The sequence below is a fragment of the Salvia miltiorrhiza genome, chromosome 7 (assembly GCF_028751815.1).
Source record: "Salvia miltiorrhiza cultivar Shanhuang (shh) chromosome 7, IMPLAD_Smil_shh, whole genome shotgun sequence".
Taxonomy (NCBI): Eukaryota; Viridiplantae; Streptophyta; class Magnoliopsida; order Lamiales; family Lamiaceae; genus Salvia; species Salvia miltiorrhiza.
The window spans coordinates 18318279-18333161 of record NC_080393.1 but is presented as its reverse complement, the minus strand read 5'-3'; the positions used below and the strand labels follow the sequence as shown (position 1 = coordinate 18333161).

The 14883-nt window shown below is 32.4% G+C and overlaps 1 protein-coding gene across 1 annotated transcript; it reads right to left on the bottom strand.

The window, feature by feature from the left end:
- Positions 1-13924: 13924 nt before the first annotated feature.
- Positions 13925-14681, bottom strand: LOC130993923 (uncharacterized). The gene is made up of 2 exons (XM_057918960.1): positions 14654-14681; positions 13925-14565 (listed from the first exon to the last, which is right to left on the bottom strand). The coding sequence occupies exons 1-2, from the start codon at positions 14679-14681 to the stop codon at positions 13925-13927; spliced, it is 669 nt and encodes a 222-aa protein (XP_057774943.1).
- Positions 14682-14883: the final 202 nt, after the last annotated feature.

Genomic DNA, 14883 nt, shown 5'->3' with positions numbered 1-14883 from the left:
ATGACAGATGAGATATATAATTAAATACTTTTATTTTTAAATTTTTAATGGAATGTGAATTAAATAAAATTAATTTAAATAATGAAAATTATCAAGAATTTTCAAACAGTTCAAAATTTTAGTCCATTTTAAATTAATTACCGATACTAGTTTTTTTTTAGCTATTTAAACTAATTATTGTAGAAAGTAAATGCCCCTTACTGATTATGAGCATTGAGTCAAATAAATTTGCCACAAAATTACCCAAAATCGTATAGTAGCCTAATGCTACTTCAAGAAAGTAACACAATGACTCTAGAGCCTTTTCCCGATTTAATGCCAGTTGAAATATTAGTCCTTCAACAGTATTCGCCGTATCACAATTTACAAGCAGTAAAATCACTACCAAAATCTTCTGAAACAATTTATTACTCATTTTGACTAGTATAACTTTTCAGTTGCCCGGATGTTATGTTGGACGTATCCATGAATATGATACAATCATCAAAGATCTCTCTTTTGAGAGAATTCTTCATCTCGTACTCCTTTATAATTTTTTTGAGGATGGTGCGCATCGAGCCCATGAATTCCACACACTAGGGTGGAGCCTCGGAGCCTTGCCCTTCGCCTTCCCCGCCATGTTGCCAACCGCCATGTTTCCCATTGGCTGGGAAAACGAAATTTCCTCGCACGAGGCCGAGGTAGTGAAGTCGCTGCTTTCCAACGATTTCGTTCTTATGTAGGAATGCACATCTCTTTCGAGGTACAAGTTCTTGAACTTTTGATTCGTCCAAAAAATCCTCCATGCGTTCCACCACTTGAATGAACGCCCTTGCTACACGATATGTATAACGTTTGGGCCTTTTCCCAAATCATGTCATCAGAGTGTTAGAATGGCCACTTGACGTTGACTTCGACCCACCTAACCTCGCACAGATTCACCTCCGAACTAACACGGAACCAGTGAAAATACCTAACCTTGCACAGATTCACCTTCGAACTAACACGGAACCAATGAGATTTTCACGTAGCCCTCACTTTTATGGTGAATAGCACATTAGCATAGTCTACCAATATAATTGGTATATATTTGCTCCAATTCTAAGATGTGTGGTATATCATCCAAAATATAACGTAGAGTATAAAATTGTCTGGCAAGTGAAAATTTGTCGGATGGGACAAGAGTTAGATTTAAATACCACAAAGTATTTTCTAACTTATAAATACGTCATTACATATGTGTTTATACCTAAATATTTTACATGTCTAGCGAATTTTGATCCATCAAACTATCTTCCACAAACTTTTTGTAAAAGTTATCGAGATAATTAAATTTAAATCTCAAATTTCGGACCTTCTTGCCAACATAAAATCTTCTGTACACTCGAGTGTACGGTACACTCGGATCGTACCCGACCCGAATCATGATCCGAATTTGGCCCAATTGAACTATTCTACCCGAATATCAAGTGTTAGTGCCAATGTGTCATTTCGATATAGTGTTAGTGTCATTTTCGAAACAGTGTCATTTATAAAACAAAATAGCGTTAGTGTCATTCTAAAATTTTGTTAGTGTTAGTGTCATTTAAAAAAAAGAAGTCAAGATAATCCAGTTGGGTCAGAATTCGGATCGGATATAACCTGGGTGTACGATACACTCGGGTGTATAGGAGACCATCTCTTCTGGCCAATTAGATGCAATCTTTAACGTATTTCACTAATATTTTTCATTATTTTGATTTGTTGCATAATTTAGTGATTCGGATTACGAAATTTATACATCCATCCACTTAAAAGAGAGAGAGAGAGAGAAAGAAAATCCTAGTGGTCCAGCATCAGTCGAAGCCCAAATTTCGAAGCCCAATTCTCAACCAGGGATCTTTATTGAGAAATGGGCTCTGCAGTAAGGATTTGTTTTTGAAAATGTTCAATGGGATTAAATGTGGTTGTTCATTGAGAAATGGGCTCGTGCATACTAATAGTAAGGCTTTGTTTTTTTTGTTTTTTTTTACTTGGGGGAGTTGGGGAGGGGGAGCAGTGGATTTGAACCCGGGACCTCACTATTCACATACAGGAGGTCGCACCGCTTGGTGTCCCAAGAGGGACAGTAAGGCTTTGTTTTGGAAAATGTTCAATGGGATTAAATTACTTAAATAAAAAAATATTTATAAATGCATATTATACTCTATAGCCCCAAATTAAAATGATAGTATCATAGATTCAAAAATACGAACACGAATGAACATGCATAACCCCATTAATTTAAAAAAGATATGTATTTTTTCAAATAAAGTCACATTAATTTTTTGGGCGTCTAATCGAAAAGATAAATTAGAAGAATCATTGGAAAAATATTACAGTAAAAAAAAAAAAGCACTATAAATATCAATAATTCCCTCAAAAGAAAATGATTAGATAAGAAGGAATTCATCCATTTTACTTCTTGAAATTTATGAGAATAAGAATGTGTGTTTTTTCCTCCAAATTTTGGGGCTATGAAGAAAAGCTACTCCCTCCGTCACATGAAGCTTGATCAATTTCTTTTCGGCACGAGTTTGAAGGAGTTAGTATTTTGTGTGTTAAGTGTGGTAGGTGAAAAAGTGAAATGGTGAATAAAAGAAAAAAAAATTGCCATATAAAAAAAGTGTTCAAGCTTCGCGAGACAACCCAAAAGGGAATACTGCTCATGCTTTGCGGAACGAAGGGAGTATTATTCTAATGGGAAAGGTTGTTTGGCCATATTATGGCTAGCCATAATATAGCAAAAAATTATAAAATTTATGTATTTAATTTTTTGTGTTTAAAATAAAAATAGTATTTAATTAGTTTTATCTTTTACATGTTTTTGTTTTTATAAATATGTTTTATTTTTTAAAAGAAAAATGAAAAAAAAATGCGAAAAAAAATAAATTACAATGTGTACTAAGTAATAAAATTAGCAACATTGTATTTTTTATTTTAAACAAAATATTTAAATATATTGAGTTTAAAGCTATTTATGGTCACCTATATTATGGCCAAACAGCATTAACTTATTCTATAATTTAGGGGTATAGGATAAAATAGTACATTTGCAAATATTTTTTATTATTTATTGAATAGGAGATTATAATAAAGAGTAAAAAACACTATGAATAGAATCACTCGTTACTTAATTATTATCCATGACAAATTCACAATCATAATGGTCCAATTAAAATTTAATAAAACTCACATGACACATGAATCGAACCAACTACTAACATATAAGATGAGTATTTCTACATGTTTGGTTTTGATACAAAAGACGCGTGAAATATTATAATATCTTCACCATATTGATATTTGCTAGACAAACGTGACATCAACTACTCATAATAAATTCTTTAATATTTCGTTTAGATAGTCCAGAATTGAACTTAATCTGTGAAGTAGTGTTTATACAAAAACTGTTAGGGATTTTTACTCTCAAGATTCGTTGATCATATCAATTGATCTATTTAGAGAATTACACACGTTGATCTAAAATTTAAGTCCACAATAGACTTTGGAGAATTTGCAAGTATCATGAACACGAAAAAAATGGAGCGATGAGTATTGTTTTGTTATTATACTTATAATGAGGTATTTTTGGAAAACGCTTAAATGATGAGCCAAAAAATAATATTTATCCTTTTGATTTTCATACAAAGTTAGACATTGTTGTAATTTTAACACAATTTAGATATGTCCCCAAGGGAATATCAAGCGATGCAAACTCCTGTTTGTGAATAGTGAGGTCTAAGTTCAAACTCACTTCTCTCCCTTCCCCAAATCAGGAAAAAAAAAATTGATATTAATCAAAATTGAATCTGAAATGACAAATGTGACACCACTTCAATCAAAATAATAGTAAATTAAAAACAAAATCAAAATTATATTCTTTTTTTATTATTAGAATTACAAGAGAAATTATATATATTTTTTAATTAGAATTACAAGAGGTATCTAAATATAATTAAATAAGCAATCCACACGCAGGCGGAACCTCTACACCACACAAAGATGAGCAAATAATTCCACGCAGTCAGAACCACTACGCACATAAAGAGATGGGAAAATAATGGCACACTTGCCGTAACCACTGCCCATATAAAGGTGAAAACACTACCCACACAAAAGTGGAAAAACTACACCGCACGCATCAGAATTGAACCCAATACTTCTCAAAAAGGAGAGTGTTTGAGTGCCTAAGTTTTGCCACTTGAGGTAGGTTTCATTATATTCTTAAATCAACATCACTCACTCCACATTTGAGTTCTCTTTAATTTTCGGCGCTGTTCAGATGCCGCCTCATATTGGATCGCTGCTCAACCGTCGCACGACAATGCCGTTGAACCACCTCCTTTCTTTTCACCTTTAAGCACAGACCATAGCAACTGCGGCAAGTTTCGAGCTTTTACTTGCATGTTACCCCAATTACCTTACTTAACTCAACCCCATTAGTAATGGACTTCTTGAAATTGATTACTCTTGAGTCGAAAAGAGTTGATCTTTTCTTCTTCTTTAATCTTGCTAGCGTTAGCATGGAGTGTGGAATCCAGTTTGGTCTCTCACCATTAACGGGTGATCTGTCTATAAATTGGAATTGTTAATATATTCAGTTACCCAAATTTGAGGGTGTTTGGCGTCACACTTCATCAAAATGGAGAGCAGGTTTGTGAGATTGAGATGACTATGAGGGTGGGTTTGTTTTTAGATACAAAGGAAGAGATAAGTTTCATTTTACCATTTTATTGACGTAATAAAAAATTTGAGCAGACGTTATAAATTTTCAGACAACACCTTTTTTTCAAGAGAGTGATATAACTTTAAACCAACTTATAAGGAGTGGATAAAGATATTATCATTCAAACCAAATAAGATATAAAAAATATAATCCCCACTTTAATTGATAAATTTATACTTTATTATATTATCCCTTTATTTAGAGGGATGCAAAGCAAACACACTCAGAGAATAAATTTGTCTCATGCTAAAAATAATCTCAAATACTCCCTCCATCCCGCAAAGCTTGAACAATTTCTTTTTGGCACAGGTTTTAAGGAGTTATTCCCTCCATCTTTATAAAAAGTAACCATGTGTTAATGACACGAGTTTTAATAAAACTAGTGCGCAACCCGTCGAAATTCGACGGGAAATTATTTTAACTTATTATATAAATTATTTTTAAATTTATTTAATTTAAGATAATATAGTTGAAATTATATTAATTTGAATCATATTCCTCAATTAAATGTTAACCTTTTATTAGAATAATAAATATTCTTTTTATGTAGATTTTTATTTAATAATATTTTGAAAAATGTATCGATATTGAAAATTTTATTTCATCTGAGCATCATCTCGTCTGAACCTTGTAGGATCATATCATAATCTAAATTTCGGAAGACGACAACTAACGTTTTAAAAACAGACTTTTGAGTATCATCTCGTCTAGACCTTAAAATAAAAAATAAACTTTTATTTGTCAAGTTTTTTTAACATCACTATCTGGAGCTTTAAAAATCAAAGTTGACTTGTGAGATTGTATGATTTGGAGCTTCTAACATCATAACTAACTTGTAAACATCATTTTGTATGGAACTTGAAAAAATATTGACAAACTTTTATGCATTATTAATTATAAATATTATAATTGGGTTCCAAGAATCATCTTGTTTGGAGTTAAAAAAAATAAATTTAACTTGTGAGTATCATCTCATTTGAACTTTGAATAACCACAATTAAGTTACAAGAATTATCTTGTGTGTAGCTTTAAAGATCATTATCATCTTTAGCTTGTAAGATCATAACTAACTTCTAAACATCATCTTGTATGCAGCTTGAAAAATCTTGACAATTTTTTGTGCATTATTTCATGTGGAGCTTGAAATATCATAATTGAGTTTCGAGCATCATTTCGTTTGAAATTTAAAAGAATAAAATGGACTCGTGAACATTAATTATCTTCAAATCTTGAGTTTCGAGCATCATTCCGTCTGAAAATTGGAAGAATAAAATTGACTCGTGAACATTATCTTGTTTGAAGTTTGAAAGATCATAACTAAGTTTTGAAAATCATCTCGTGTGTAGCTTAAGAATTTAATTGATAAATTTTCATAAAAAATCTATGTTGAATCCAAATTTTATACAAAATATATTATTTTATAATCAAATTAAATTGAAGAAATAATTTACTTAATCAAACCAATTTATTTTTTCAAATTAAATTAATTAGACCATGTATTTAATTAAATAAATTTTGTCAAATTAAATTGATAAAACAATTGAAATTGTATTAGTCTCAATCATTCCGCCAATTAAATGTAAATTTTTAATTTGGAGAGCAAGAGCTTATTCTTGTATAAGTTTTATTTTGGTGAAATCTTATAAAAATACTCAATGTGAAATGAGGTAATTTATATGAATTCTTCACTCGATTGAGATTATTATAAATTTGATACACGATTAAAGATTTCTAATATATTTTAACATCATATCCTCTATTGTTCTTTATCTAAATTCTTCATTTATGCATTACTAATTTCATAATTTATCTATTATTATTATTATTATTATTATTATTATTATTATTATTATTATTATTATTATTATTATTATTATTATTACTATTATTATTATTATTATTATTATTGTTGTTGTTGTTGTTGTTGTTGTTGTAGTAATGGATGAACAGAAACAAATAAAGTTTGCAGAAATGAAAAATATATTTTTCTTCCCTATATAAATAAAATGTATGGATTTATTTTATCAAAAATAAAAAAAAAAATTAATTATTTTGATAGACATAAAATAAGATTTTGTTTTAAAGTAATCAGTTTATAGAATTTGTGTCTTATTATGCAAACATGTAAATCAATGACCGGACCCGTTTATAATTTACATATACGTGCATGTCTCAATTCAAACTTAATTTAAAATTAATTTTATTGAAAATTAAGAATATGAATATTATATATATATATATATTATTCATATATATATATATATATATATATATATATTATTCATATAATATAATGTATTGCAACATACACATATAATATGTACGCTTTAAAAAATATAAAATTAATAACAAATATACATCTAATCACTAACATTCAATTAAAATAATTTATCGTATATAGATTATAATTTTTTTCTTATCAAACATGTAAATCTAATTTTTATCTAGAAAAAATAAATAATAAAATTTATTAATTTAGATTATATGTAATGTTAATATTATATATATATATATATATATATACATTTATTATTAATTATATTTATTATGATTAATGAATCTTTATATAGAATGTAATAGTTAATTAATTAATAAATGATGAAAATTATATATAGTAAATTTTGAAATGGTGAGATTTTAGATATGCCACATAGGTTAAGGCTTAATCCTATTATATAATAGATAGTTGAATGTGTTGTGAATGGAGTAAGGGTCCGACTTTATGGTGAATAGAAAAATTACCAAAAATAGATTAGATATATCTTATGAGGACGGACGAAAATGACAAATTGAATATATTTTATGAGGATGTGGGGAGTAGTATTTTGTGTGTTAAGTGTGGTAGGTGAAAAACTAACTAGGTGAATAAAAAGAAAAACTTTTGCCATATAAAAAAAGTACTCAAATTTCACAGGACAACCCGAAAAGAAATACTGCTCAAACTTTGCGGGACGAAGAAAGTACTATAGACGCAAGATGAAACGGAAATTGGCCTTTCAGGTAACAAGTTTGCGGAACTAGCCTACCAAACAAACAAATAAGCCTTATAATAAACAAGCCCTAAAAGATGCCTTTTTATCTAAAATAACTGACAAGCTAAATATACGATAATTATAGACTATTTAGTCCACGTTTGGTTGGGTGTTTTTAGAGGTTGGAAATGGATTCAATTAATTGAATCCATTACTTGTTGTTTGGTTTGAGTAATGAGTTAACCATTATCATTACTTGAGGGTAACTCAATCATCCAATTTGTTACCACTCAAAATAGAGGGGAAACAAAAGAAAAGGAATCCCTTACTTTTTTTTGATCAGTAAAATTAAATTTTTATTGAGATGAAAAGCAAGGCACAAGAGATGTCAATCAAAACAAGAATGAAAGAATGAAACCCTTTGAGCACCACATGGTGAAAGGGATTCTCAACTCCAAAACTTTATAAACCTCATTCCAATTCCAAAGTCTACCCTTGATCTGTAAAACAAGTCTCTCAATATCCCAAATCTTTCCTTGAAAACGACTCTCGTTTCTTTTTTCCCAAAGCGTCCAAACCGTTCCCACCCATAACGCATTTAGCAATCTTCTTCCTTTCTTATTTTTGGCAGCAGAGATGAAGGAAGTGTAGTGATGAAGAGTACCTCTAGGATTTGCCGTTTTGATGTGTAACCATTGGAAGATTTGTTCCCACACCGCCGCAGTTTTCGGGCAATGAAGAAACAGATGTTCCGTCGACTCCTCTCCAGCGACGCAGGCGTTGCATCCTCTCTCTTCCCAGCTAATTTGAATTTGTCGTCTTCTCAAGTTGTCACAGGTAGCCAAACGATTTCTAAGACATCTCCACGCCGTCACCTTGGCTTTGTGTGATGTTGGAGCCTCCCAAACCATAGCCATCTCAGTCGGTTGAGTTTGTTGCGCCTCTCTGGAAGCCGCCACCAAATCATAAGCCGACTTTGTTGAGAATTTACCGTCCGTAGTTGCCCTCCAAATCCATCCATCAGTTAAACCTGTAGAAGGGACAAAAGCAGCAACAAGTCTCAAAAGTTCCTCCACCTGTCCAGTCTCCCTTTCCCTCAAATCCCTCCTCCAATTCACCGACCACACCCACTCTTCTCCTTCCCAAAACCCACTCTCTCCCTTAATGATTAATTTTCATTGTTTAACCAAATAGTCAATAAAAGTAATGGTTATTGTTACCATTCCACTTCTTTATTTGATTCCATTCCCTTTTTATTCCTCTACTTGAACCAAACGAGCACTTAGTTCTAATGCATTACTTCCGAGTACATATACACGCTCATATGTGTGACCTGCAATAAGATTTTACAAGAATTAAATACGATCGATGCTATGTATAGGAAATATGTGTTATTAATACATTATGTATTGGATATCATACAAAATATGTTATAATATATAAATATTTGGTTAGATGAATTGGGTTAAGATTTAATCTTGTGACAGTGCCATATGAGATAGTTCTTGGTCTATGAGTCTTGGTCTTTCTCTATAACAAAATTTATTTTGAGTAATCTTAAGTTCACTCTATTATGAATAATTAATCTCAGACCAATATAATCTCAAGTAATCGAACGAATAGGCTCCACTTGTGATTAAATTAACCCGATATAGAATTAGTTCAAGTCTATCCAAAATTAATTTTGTGAAAGGCCAAAACTCATGAGTCAATACTAATTAAATGTCATTATCTTAAGACGGAGCATTAAATTGTGCTCAACTAATCTATCATAAGACTAATTCAATTTAATCCATCAAATCGAATGAGTATATTTATGACCAATTATGATAAACTTTCAATTAAGAATAATTATGTTACAGGAAGTAAACATGATCGACATTTTGTGTAACTTATGAATAAAGTACTTAACGGCAAAAGAAGAGATTAATTACCGCTGCTGGAAAAGTGTTCTTAGATTAGAGTGACCTTTCAAATCGATGGATATGAAATGTTTACTGAACTCAATTATTGAATGCGTTAAAATTCAAGATGAAAAGAATCATATTTTTGGATTTTTTGCAGGTAAAATCTGCACAACACTATTCTCATCAATTATTTTAGACGGTTAAACAGCTATATTGTGATCATCTTTATTCTAAAATATAAATTAAATTAAATTAATTAATTATTTAATTAATTTGTGTGTTGTTATAACGTGATTCTCATAGATTTATTAGTTACTCTCTCCATCCCTACAAATTGTAATCAAATAGAGATATCACGGATTTTAAGAAAAAATGTGATAATTGTATTTGAGTGAAGATTGAATCTCACATCCTCCCTCCACAATAAAACTTTTTAGGACACAATAACACTAACTTATTGAGTGTATTGAGAGTGACGAAAAAATGTACTCCCTCCATCCCACTTCACTTGGCCTACTTTTTCTTTTGGATCGTCCCATCTGACTTGGCATGTTTGTTTTCTTTTTTAATAATAAATTTTTAATACAATAGATATGGGACACACATATTTTATAATACATTACACTACAATCTTAACTTCCTTAATAATCGTATCGAAAAGAACTAGGTCAAGTGAGGTGGGACGGAGAGAGTAGTAATTAGTGTTGTTGAATGTATTGGAATGATGCAAATGTGAAAAAGTCTTGTAAATTGAGTATTATTAGCAGTGTATTATATAACAATTTTTTGTGAATGTTAAGAAAAAAGAAATTTAAAAGATTTTATTGTGAACGGAAATTTAATATAAATAAAAATAAAAATAATGAAATGTACTTGATTTGATCCCACCAGAGGTGACAGGAAAACAAAACATTCAAACAATAATCCTCGCAACACGTCACATGAAATTTGAAGTAACTGACATTATAATTGCAGCTTCAATGATGAAGGAATGAGAATGAGTTTCATTAACCACGTCAAATCTAACCTTTTCTGTGTCGGCAAACATCCTACAAATTATTTCTATTTCTTTTAAGTCTGTCATATAATTCTGCGTAATAAGTTTTTGAACTGATCATTTTTCACCGGATAAAGAATTTATCTTTTTCTTAATTTCAGTTTCATTTTCTTAATTTACGGGAAAAGGGGAGAAAACTTAGCTAAAGGAGGGAGCGTATACAAAATATAAATATTTGCATATACTTCCTCCGTCCCTGAAATAAGTTCCTCTTTTTCTTTTTTGGGACGTCCCTCAAATAAGTTCCTCTTTCTTTCTTTCCATTTTTGGACAACTACTCCACCACTAATAATACTTTATTTATTCTTACTTTTCACTTTTTCACTACTCTTAATACTAATTATAACACATTTTCACCTTTTCACCACTCCCAATACTAATTATAACATATTTTTCTCCACTATCAATACACTTTATCACTTTTCCTTAAAACCCGTGCCGTCCTCAAAGAGGAACTTATTTTGGGGACGGAGGGAGTAATATGCTTGAAAGTTAAAACCCATTGCACATAAATTACTCACATCACCAACTCATGGGAATAGGGATGGCAATCTACCCGCAGGTAGCGGATATCCGCGAAAATCCGAACCCATTAGGGTGGGTTTGGATACCATTTGATATCCACGGATAGTTTCGTGGTTCCAATTCACTATCCATTTAGTTCGTGGGTATGAGTTTGGATACTTACTATCCATACCCGCGAAAAATACCCGTCAATTATCCGTCAATTACGCATCAAATATCCACAAAAAATTATATAAAATATGGGCTTTGAATATATATTTTGAGATTATGGGCTAACGTTTTATATCTTAAAATAAGCCTAGACAATAAGGCCCAAAGTCTAATATTCAGCTAAACCTAAACCCTGATTCCCCTACGCCCCTAACACAGCCGTTTTTATCCGATGGATAGCGGGTTCGCGGATACCCGATGGGTAGCGGATATCCGCGGGTAGCGGGTTTGGATACCATTTGATATCCATGGATAGTTTCGTGGTTGGCAACCACTATCCATTTAGTTCGTGGGTATGGGTATGAATAGTCACTATCCGTACCCGTCGTACCCGATTGCCATCCCTACATGGGAACCGTGTCCTTTCTAGGGACATATATAGGTCACCTCTCACTTCTTTTTCCCTTTTATTTTTGATATGCTAATCCCATAATTGTATGTTTTTAATACTAATATTGATGAGTGGTTTGCGTCTAGGGAACGTTTACTTTAACAGATAAATTTATCATGAAAAAAAATAACAAAAAATTATACATTTAAATGACTTCTTTCTTTTCCCACATTTTATACAAAAGAGAATTTCACAATTTTTTCTTCCTTATTTTCACTTCAAGGGGGATAATATTATCTCTCCAAAAATAGAGGGATGATAACACTCATATTTCCATGGTTTTTAGTGTTCATACGATGTCAATTTTATAGGGAATTGAGTGTTGGATGGTTGTTTTGTGCTTATATTGCTTTATCTTATGAAATATGATACTTGCTCGAACTTTGATGGAATTTACAGGAATCTTGAGATCGAATATGAAAAAAATACTCTGAAATAGAAGTTGTAGTTCGTCTCGAGAGGAGTTCGTGAGCGCAAATGGATAACAAATCGGAGTTGGGACGAGGAAGATATGGCCAAAACAAAAACATCGCGCGCAGCAGTCCAGAAACGGCGACCCACTGGTGTAGGTCGCCGAAAACCGGCATTTTGAAGAAGAAAATCTGCGATCGCTGAAGTCCCCGTTTGAGTTTTACACTACGAAGCAAATAATCAGCGGTCGCCGATTTTGATTATTTTGAAGGCATAAAACGGCGACCCACCCGACGGTTGCCGAGTTGGTCGCCGTTACGTCCGATTTTGCAAGATTTTTCATTTTTTAGAGTTCTTTTTGGTTTCAAACTTTGTATTTTACCCTGGCATTATATATAGGTATTTTTTGACCTATTTAGTGTTCCCAACTTTATTTTCTTAGTTTGATAGCTTTTAGTTTTTATTGTTTTCCAGTTTTTAGAGCTTGGATTGGATTTCTGCAAGGATTGAAGATTCAAGATCGTTTTTTCAATTTTATTTAATACAGTTCTTTCAATTGCTTTATTAATTATGTTTATGTTTTCTTTTACTATGCCTGGCTAAGTTTTTAATCTGATTTTAGGGTTTGTAAATAGTAAATTAGATTCATGTGATTAATTTGTTAATGTCTATTGGCCTTCCAGTTTATGATTCATAATTCCTGGTGCTTAATTTCTTGTGGATTATCTGACCTATAATTTGCATGTGTAGCTATTCAGTTTGAGACCTGATGGAGATAACTGTTTAGCGGATTCAGGAATGTATGATATGGTTTTAACCTTGAGACTTGACGGAGATATGTGGATCATATGGAGCTATTCTTAGGAGCTATTGGGAGTTAGTAAATTATCTTGAGACCTGACGGAGATAGATAATTTATTAATCTACGATCTTTGTTGTTCTGACAAGAGTAATTGATTAAATGTGTGATCTCTTATCATAACTGGATTAAACTGATAAATAGGATTAATAGATTGATTGTGTGGATTTAGTTAACGACTTTACTACCCTAGGATCAATTGCTTTATCATTTGTCTGGATACTGTAATGGTTTAGATTAGGAGTACTTAGAGTCATTTTGTTTATCAGTCCCTGAGTATACGATACTCAGTTGCTATTTATTACTACAATTGCGTTGTGTTAGTTGCAGTTTTAATTGCTAATAAATTAGTGATCAGGGGATAATATTATCTCTCCTTAAAGTGAAAATAAGGAAGGAAAATAGTGAACTTTTCTTTTATATAAAATGTGGAAAAAGAAATAAGGCGTTTAAAAATATAATTTTTTGTTATGCCTCTTTTTTCTATAATAAATTTATCCATCAAAGTAAACGCACTCTAATACATCAATTTTGACTGATTTATGTGAACAATGGCATTGGTTATTTTAAGTCTTCAATTTTCATATTAGAGCAATTTCAAGAGGTTCCCAATTTTAGTATAAGAAAAGTATTATATATATGGGGATTGGGGAGTGGTTAGGTAAAAAAATCGCTCTTAAATTATAAATTAGGAATATATTTAGATTATTGATTAATTCATAATTTAACGATTGAAATTTAATATTTGGATAAACGCAATGCAAATGACTAATAGTTGTCTAATTGTTGACTGATAACTTTTTTTTGATCGGAAAAGAAGATTTTATTCAACAACAGAAAGCAAGGCACCAGAAGTGCCGGGAAGATTACAGGACATCAGCGATCAGCCTGCTCGACATCCAAGAGTCGAAACTAGCATCAACGTTACAAAACTTGAAGATTTTGATCCAACACCAAAGTCTAACCTTAACTTCACGGCAAAGACTCTGGATATCCCATTGTTTCCCATCAAACCGACTTTCATTTCGGTTCTTCCAAAGTAACCACACCGTACACATCCACGCTGTAGTGAGGAGCTTCTTGTGCTTCTTCTGTCCCAGGTTTGCAAAGGTCTCGAGATGTCCGACGATGTCCTTCGGTCTAGGTCCGCTGACACCCACCCATTGTTGGATTCTGGACCACACCGCATCAGCTTTCGGGCATTCGATGAAGAGGTGATTGCAAGTTTCGAGATTGGAACAGCACGCGTTGCACCATGCCTCAACTTCATCAATCTGGATGTTCATTTTTCTCAAATTTTCACAAGTTGGTAATCTGTTCCTCACCAATCTCCAAGTCATGACTTTAACTTTATGTGTTGCCGGGGTCTCCCAAACATTCTTGAGCGTCTCAGGAGAGGTTTTGAGGCTGTTGTTCTGCGGCTTTGCTGCTTTGGTAGTAGCATACGCTGACTTTGTGGAGAAATCGCCGTTCTTTGAAGCTTTCCAGATCCAAGCGTCTTCCTTACCTGTAACAGGAAGCAAAGTAGAAATAGTCTCCAAGAGATCTTTAGCAGCCTCCTTTTCTCTTTCAAGGAGTTCACGCCTCCATTTCACCCTCTAAACCCACATACCTCATTCCCATTCCCCTTGCTCACTCACAAGCGCCTCTTTTCTGTCACACAGCCTATATAACCTCGGGAAAATCTCACTTAAAGGTCTAATCCCAGCCCACCGATGTTCCCAAAATTTGGTGTTACGCCCGTTGCCAAGAACTCTTTCAATGTTCTTGGTAAACCAGTTCCCACTCTTTTCCCCGACAGCTGACACAACACTCGGCCACCATC

Coding starts and splice junctions, on each gene's coding strand:
- LOC130993923 (XM_057918960.1), bottom strand. CDS start 14,681: ATGGGAATGAGGTATGTGGGTTTAGAGG. Junction 14,566..14,653: donor GAGGTATGTGGGTTTAGAGG/GTGAAATGGAGG, acceptor TTCCTGTTACAG/GTAAGGAAGACGCTTGGATC.